Source organism: Haplochromis burtoni, unplaced genomic scaffold (genome assembly GCF_018398535.1).
Source record: "Haplochromis burtoni strain Fernald_Lab_line unplaced genomic scaffold, NCSU_Asbu1 Contig_3078, whole genome shotgun sequence".
Taxonomy (NCBI): Eukaryota; Metazoa; Chordata; class Actinopteri; order Cichliformes; family Cichlidae; genus Haplochromis; species Haplochromis burtoni.
In genome coordinates this window covers 1-8,456 of record NW_024585439.1, presented here as the reverse complement: position 1 = coordinate 8,456, position 8,456 = coordinate 1, and the positions used below count along the sequence as shown (strand labels likewise).

Genomic DNA, 8,456 nt, shown 5'->3' with positions numbered 1-8,456 from the left:
GGGGGGGTGTTGTGGGTTTTTTTTTTTCATATATATGTGTGTTTATTTACTTAGGAAAATGAAGAAAGGTTGATTGTATTTTGGTAACTGCAAGTACTGTTGTTTTCTTTTTTCAATAAAAATATTTTCAAAAAAAAAAAAAAGCCTTTTTGTACTTTGCAATTACTTTTTTTCCTCAGCTGTTGAGCAACAGATTGGATCAGACTCAGTGCGCTGTGCAGGGCTGCTCCACTGGATTAATGTTGTCACACAAAGATTCATTAGTGTGCAGCTGATGTACCTGTTAATCCACCCACCTATTCCTAACTTTGTCAATCACTGTCAGCGCCTTCTTGTCAGCTTGTTTGGCACCTCTCAGTCAGAGATATTTCAGATTCTCTCAAGTTCTTCTATGATCCCTCAGCCTAATCACCACGATCATCACCATCACAACGTTCCTCCTCCTGCTTGATATCATAGACTAACACTTCTGTGGTGCTGCTTAACAAAACTCTCCTGTTTCTCTTTATTAGCAGCTCCTTTCTCCTGGTGAACAAGCTCCTGCTGAGGCCCTTCAGTCACCATCTCCCTGCTGACTGGCTTGTCATTAGACTTGCTGTAGTGGTCCCACTCTTCACCCAGCACACTCCCAGCATCACTCAGGTCGCCCAAATGCTCCACCGAGTCACACTTTTCCAGGTCGGAGGCGATGGTTTGAAGGCTGATAACCGACATGCAGTCTGAGCCGACCTGCTCTGCCTCCAGTTGCTCCCTCTGGCCCCAGCCACTCTCTCGGTGCCGCTCTACCCACAGTCTGGTTTTCTCACCATCTGCCCAATCGCTCTCAATAGTGTCGACTCCCACACAGCTACTGTCATGAATTCCAGCGGCAGTTCTGACCTCAGCTTCAGCACCTACAGGGGAGCTCCGACCCCCACAGATGGCAGGATGCCCCCTGCTAGCTCTGGTCCGCCCCCTCTGTGCATGGATCTGCTCACTGATCTGCTCCAGGTTCCGCAGGGCCACGGAGTAACGCATTTTTACTTTTGCCACTTGCTCCTCTAGCTGTACGACTTTAGCCTTATGCTCCTGCAAAAAAGGTTACAGCAAGTTAGGAAGGCTCACGCGGACACATTTAAACATCTCTACACTCCAATTAATTACACCTTGGTTAAAACAATGAATATTACATAAATGCAGCTTCTTATACCATGAATGCAAGCCTTATCATTAGTTAGTAATTTTATTGTCCAGCATAAAGAAATTCACTCTTCACTTTTGTCAGTGATATTTTACACAGTAATTAATTTTGTGAGCACCTGGGTGCAGTGGACCAAACAGAAAAGACGTCGTTACACGAATTTACTACTTTGAGGGTTTTACACCTAAACAGGTACACAAGTACACAATGTTTGATCTTTTGTATTTGAAGTAGAACTGGCTTAAGATGTGAAAAGTATAGCACACATGGTAAATCAAGTGGTTCTTATACAGCGCTTTTCTACTTCGAGCACTCAAATGCTTTACACAACTTGTACATTCACCCATTTGCACAAGCACTTTTTCCCACGCTAAGTGCTTCCTATCTAATGTTCACACACATTCATACTCCGATGGACGCGTCAGAGAGCAACATGGGGTTAGTATGCCTCACACAGACAACTTTTACAGACAATACATAAATAACTGCAAACTGCATTCTGATACTGTTGTGGGCACTATCTTGATTTCAAAATGTTCTGATTTTTAACTGCAAGGACTGGGGGTGAGGAACCGCTAACTCTTCTAATGAAATTTGTTTTTCTTCAATTTTCAATATGTACGGCAACCACGTTCAGATAAAGGATTTGCTGCTTCTACAACAGCGAGTATTATCTGTTTGCAATGCAAAATCATGCAATGCATTCTCAGTGACTGTCACAGAGCTTTTTGGAGTAACTGGAATAACATTTCTTGTCTGCCTTGATAAAGTGTTTTACAGCTGACAGGCAAATTCATGACTAATGAATAACTCAAAAGATCCATCCATCCATTCGCTTCCGCTTATCCTTTTCAGGGTCGCGGGGGGCGCTGGAGCCTATCCCAGCTGTCATAGGGCGAAAGGCGGGGTACACCCTGGACAGGTCGCCAGTCTGTCGCAGGGCCAACACACAGGGACAGACAACCATTCACACTCACATTCACTCGCACATTCACACCTAGTGACAATTTGGATTAATCAATTAACCTATCCCCACAAGCTGCATGTCTTTGGACGGTGGGAGGAAGCCGGAGTACCCGGAGAGAACCCACGCAAACACGGGGAGAACATGCAAACTCCACACAGAAAGACCCCGGCCTGATGGTGGAATTAAACTCAGGACCTTCTTGCTGTGCGGCAACAGTGCTAACCACCGTGCCACCGTGCTGCCCCTAACTCAAAAGATATTTTTAAATTAATGATGGTACATACCTCCAAAATGTGATTGAACTGAGCCTTGAGTTCAAAGTAAGGCTTGGACTTGAGAATGACTTTCTTCAGGGCTTTCTGGAGAGTCTGGACTCGAGCTTCAGCATCCTGGCACAGTTGGGTGACTCGCTGGTGCTCTCGCTCACTGCGAAGGCGCTCCTCCTCTGCCTCATTCACCTGACAGGACAAAAACCATGACTAAGAGTAGGAACGCTGGATGGACACTTAGATCACACTTTAACTTCTGCCCAGATCCCAGGTTGGCACTGATATAAGCAGACATGCTTCATTTTCAGTTGTCACAGTTATAAAAGATTTGACTAATAACATTAAAATGGTTTGTATTTAAATATTCAGCCACCATTAAATTAAAACTTTAGTCAGAAAAAGTTGGGATGTAAATAATCTGGAAGCTTTTATTTAATCGGAAATGAGACAAAACACAGATATATTTGTAACCATTACTATTAATGATTGTGTATTTGTTTGTTATAAAGAAGAACAGACAAACAACCACCTGAACTTTTTCATATAAGTGGAAATAGTGATGCAGCCACAGTCTCAGCTCCCTGAACTGTTGTAGCTGTTTTGGTCTGTAGTAATGTAGTAAGGTTTCTAGTCCCTTGGGAAGGTTCCTGTGTTGGAGATTTATTTTTGGTGACCTTTTGTTCAGAAAGAATTATCTATAGCGCACTGATTTTAATTGTATAAACAGCACAACAACACTACCATCAGCAAGAGGCAGAAGTGTGTACCTTGGCGGTGGCATGGTTAAGCATCTCCTGCCAGGTTGGGTCCATGGTGTTCTTGTCAGCCAAAAGGCCTTGCTCTGCCACATACACCATCTCTCTGGCAGCAGTGTGCATGGACACAGCCCTCTCATATCTCAGAGCTGCCTTCTGGGTCTCCTGTTGGGCCTAAAGGAATAGATAGCAGCTATTAAAACACAGAAAAGAGATGCATGTTTGAACATACATGCATAGAGAGAGTCTTTTCAGCATTAGAGCTATGATTTGATTTTTTCCATATTATAAACTCAGAGACTCTGGTTACATAAATTGATAAGTGATATAATTTTATTAATGTAGACAGATACCACAACAGTTTAAATAGCTTTACTCCGTAGGGTTAAAAAAATATTCTCAAATAACTTATTTTTTCTATTATGTACTCTCTGCCCACCTTGCTGCACATATTTTGGCAACATCCATAATGATCCTTTTTTTATTTCTGTTTTTGAAAACTAAAAAGTAAAAGTTAAAAAAAGTAACAATTGAAAACTCAAAAGTACTGTGCAGGGTCCACAGTGTGCAGTAAAATGCAACTCTGCGCTCAGTGACCCCACTCTGTAACTCTGTTGTGGTTTCCACTCTGCAACTTGATGTGGAGCGCTGGACATGAATCTAACTTCCATCCATAGATTCCCAGTAGACGTGCAGAGCTCCACAGATCAGTATTCAAATTAACGCTGAAAAAGACACAGTCAGCATCGTCTTCCCTATTTGTAGCTACCACTGTAAACAAAGTTTCTTCTGTTTTAGTGGACTTTGGGGTGAAAAGAGAAATCTTTACTTTAAAACGTCACAGAACCATTGAGAGCTCAATCTGACAATTAACTTCAAATAACAGATTTCTGGTTGAAATGAAACTTCCAAATATTCCTCAGGCCTAAGATCTAATTTTTATCATGTGGGAAAGCTGATTATTTTCTTAGTGTGAGATTTGATTACAATATGATTACAGTGGTCCCTCGCTATAACGCGGTTCACCTTTCGCGGCCTCGCTCTTTCGTGGATTCTTCATGTGCAATTTTTCTCTCCCTCTCTGTTTTTTTTTTTTTTACAGCGCATTGTGTTCTGCATCCTGATTGGCTGTAGACCATTGTCAATAAATCTCATGCCGTGTCTCCTATACAGTACAGGATGCGTTCAGCTTGTCAAATTGACATAAATCTTCCATCGCTAGCTGTGTGACTCTGAAGTGCTGCACTGTATGTTTGTAAGTTTTCTCCCCAACAAACACAACAATGTCGACGAGACGTCGTCACCTGCGGGTGCCTTTGGTCTCATTCTGTAATACTGAACTTATTCTTCTACGAAGGTTTGAACTTTGAGAGAGTTTAAACAAAAGAATGAAAAGTGTGAAAATCTTCATGCCTGTCTGAGAAAAGTGTATAAAGTGTGTATTGAGGGGTTTTACAGCCTTAAAACATCTATAATCATTGTAAAAAATAAAGTTGGCTACTTCGCAGGTTATTTTTAGAACGTAACTCCCGCGATAGACGAGGGACCACTGTACCGCAAAACTGGATTTTTTGATTTCAGCCACTTCCTCCATGTGTCGATGGTAAATCCAATGTAGGGGCCTGGTCTGTGATACTTCCTCACCATCTGTCTTCAGCTGCACAAGGAACTCTGGAGCAGCTCATCTCTGGGGCCATTTTCCTGTTTTATTTATAGATGTTCTGAGTTTAATGCTGAATTGTGTCTCTGACACTCACTAATCCTCGTCCTCCACAGCTCACAGATCTCAGGATGCTGGACTTCAGTGGAGACCTCAGTGAGTCGTTCTTGGTACCCGTCCTCACTGTGGAATCTGTCTCCTCCTGTGTGTATTTTTCCAGCTGGGTATCTGATTACTTTTAAGCAGAGGTGGCAAAAGTACAGACTTCTTTTCTTAAGTACAAGTACAGATGCCTGTGTTGAAAAATACTCCAATAAAAGTACTGAAGCAACTTTTTTACTCAAGTAAAACTGAGAAAAGAACAGGCTCTGAAATGTACTCAAAGTAAGTAAGTAAAAAGTAGCTTGTTGAAAACTGGTTTTACACAAAGGTACCTGAACCTTGTGCTACATTAATATGATAATAAAATAATATTAGTACACGAGAATACAAATTTTTGAATAGAAATTCTAAAGTCCTGAGTTTTAATCTGCCGTAGGACACATGCGGTGTAGGATCATTTGAAAAAACATTGTGTTGCCTATAGGGCTGCCACGATTAGTCGACTAGTCACGATTACGTCAACTATCAAAATCGTCGACGACTGATTTAATAGTTGACGCGTCGTTTGAAGCTTTGTAAGATCACAAAAGACGCAGGAATAAGTAGCAGGATTTAAGAGTGTAATAACGGACTGAAACAGAAGATGGCAGCACTGCATGTACAAGGATGCCAGCTGCTGTTAAACCCCGAAGAAGAAGAAGCTGTGTCCCAGAATTCATAGCGCGTCGCTGCTCAGTTTCCAACAATGGCGGCAGCTAGTTAGTTTTAATATTACTCTTATTATTCTTTCTGGGTCACAAAATAAACGTTTAACATATTTTCAGGCGAGAATGTAGCTGTGTAAACCTCAAATATCTGCTCAGTTTATCAGGACACCACATATTTTCAAAAGCGCTCCGACGTTTTCTGAGACGTCTGTTACCCGGGAGCTAGGCTCACTAGAGCCGTGAGAACACCGGACTCCCGGAAAATCGTTATCAAACCCACCGCCGTCTTTCGCTACTCAGGTTAAACATGATATATGAGTCACTTAGATAACTTAAAATGTTGTTGTTTGGCTTTTTTCAGTGTTTTATTTGTTCCTGAGTAAATCTGTTTGGCTGAGATTAAAGTTTTTACACAGCTGAATAAACGTCAAGCAGACAGCTGATTATCAGAAGTGTGAGATGCTCCAGAATTTACTCCGGTGTCCTGTTATATTTTAGATAGCAAGGAGTTTATTAAACTTCACCGAAACAATCTGCAGATTTCATTAAACTTTAATAAACTATCATCTTGTCTTTATTTTTAGTTAGCACCTTAAACACTTAAAGCTGTAAGCTAATGATAGTTATATAAGAGCAGATGCTGCTGGTGCAATAAGCTGTACGTTTTACGTCCAGTGGATGATGATCTGATTAGTCGACTAATCGCAAAAATAATGTGTGACTAGTCGACTATCAAAATAATCGTTTGTGGCAGCCCTAGTTGCCTACACTGTAGAGGGTGACTTCACCTCCTGAGCTAAACAGTAAAATTAGCACAGTCAGGGGTTACAGCGGGCAGGTGGGGGAACCCTAACATCTGTGTCGTGTCTCAGCATGGGGACAAAAATCACAACTCAAAATCATTTCTAACATGAGCTTCAGCAGATTTAGTGTACAGGATTGTGGATGTACACAACGATGTAAGCAGATCTTTTACAGCTATCTTCACTGATTTCCATTTCCTACACTGACATTATGCTGTACAATGTCTTTATATTAGACTGGATACAGTTGGTATAACGTCAGAATTCAGTGAGTTAATCCAACCATCATCATCTTAATTGTAAATCAGTCTGCTACACTTGATGTAAAACCAAGACTGACCACTGACACTGTGCACCACTCCAGCTTTACAATAACTTCACTGCAGTGTGACAAGCTAACGTCTTTAACCCATACAGAGTACAGAGTATTTTCATGCAGCATTTGATTAACACAAAGTTAGTATAACCTGGTTTGTTTTGAAGTAATGTCCAATATGAGATTAAAAATACATGTACGTTTTAAATTTGCAAATCAGATTTCCAGGCTTTACTGAGCTGGCCTGCCTTTAAATCCAACCTATCTGCGTCCCCTCCTGTCTTTTCTTACATCTTTCTCCATCTCAAAGTTCTCACACTCTTTTCTCTCCTTGGAAATACAGCAGCTATCAACACACTGCGCACAAACAGTTTGTATGTTTGCTGATGTTTGTTGAACTGACCAAAACATTGAGTCTGAAATTACCTGACACTTCAGAGACATCACTCCTTTCATGCTTCCTCCTCTTCCATAGCACTAGCTACATTCTACTGTAAATGATGAACCAAAAGGAGTAAAAAATACAGGTATTCATTTAAAAAAGGGAGTAAAAGTAAAAAGTTTCAGAAAAAAACTGTACTCTGTTACTGTACTCAAGTAGAATTCTGTACCTAAGTATTCGTGCTTTGTTTCTTGCAAAGTCACATGCATTGATGACTTGCATCATATTGCTACCAATCTGCTTTGTCTCAGCTCGTGTCTTATGCAGATATTTGTCTGTTACTGACATTCATGCATCTTTTTCATGATGGCTTGTGCAACACACAGGTACCTGCAGCTGTTCTGCTTTATGGGAATGCTGCCCCTTTAGAACTCAACCAGTCAGTTTTAGACATCCAGTCCAAATGACTTTCCCATGTCCTTGCTGTAGATCCTGTTGAGGTGGATTAGTGAGTTCACTCGTGGTATACAGCCTGATGTCATCCATTTACAGGAGGTGGCTGATGGTCACTCAGCTTCAAACAGCTGGCTTAGGGGTTTAAAGTCTATACAGAACAGCAGTGAGGACAGTGCATCAGCTTGTTGTCTTCTAAGGTCTCCCCAAGTTCCTGATGAATGTTATTGTCATGTGTTAGCCTTGTAAGGTGTGCCAAGTCCCTGACAGTGGCTTTTTCAATGATGGAGACAGTCCATGGTCTGTCACCATCATTTCTCTTCACCTAGCACTGCCATCTGTTGCTGTCACTGTGACAGCTTTTGTTTAACCAAACTTACAGCTGATCATCTGGGTTTGCATACAAAAGAGCAGTATAGTGGCGTGTGCCTCACAGCAAGAAGGTCCTGGTTGGAATCCACCATCTCTCTGTGGCCTTTCTGTGTGGAGTTCGCATGGGTTTTCTCTGTGTACTCCGGCTTCCTCCCACAGGCCAGAGACATGCAATTAGGGTAGTTAGGTTGGTTGATAATTCTTAATTACCCATAGGTGTGAATGTCTGTGTCTCTGTGTTAGCCCTGCAACAGCCTGATAACCTGTCAGGCTGTACCCTGCCTCTTGCTCATGGCCCCCCATGACCCTGATAAGGATAAGGGAAGAGAGTGGAGTGTAAGATTTAAGCTGTCAGACTGTGTTGAAGAGGTCCACACTTCAGCATGTCTTCTGAGCAACCAAATAAAACAGATGTGCTCGTGTTACTGTTGTTAATTCTGTGTATAAAAATGGATATTTCATTCAAATTCAAATTTCAAATTCAAATTTT

General features: G+C 41.5%; 1 protein-coding gene across 1 annotated transcript; it reads right to left on the bottom strand.

Moving 5' to 3' along the window:
- Window positions 1–3,345, bottom strand: LOC102312535 (SH3 domain-binding protein 5-like; the record flags this gene model as incomplete). Its single annotated transcript, XM_005953128.3, is given in 3 exon segments — window positions 1–1,068; window positions 2,432–2,605; window positions 3,184–3,345. Coding segments are annotated over 3 exon segments (951 nt in total), but the record flags the coding sequence as incomplete, so codon positions are not given.
- Between the last annotated feature and the right edge of the window lie 5,111 nt (window positions 3,346–8,456).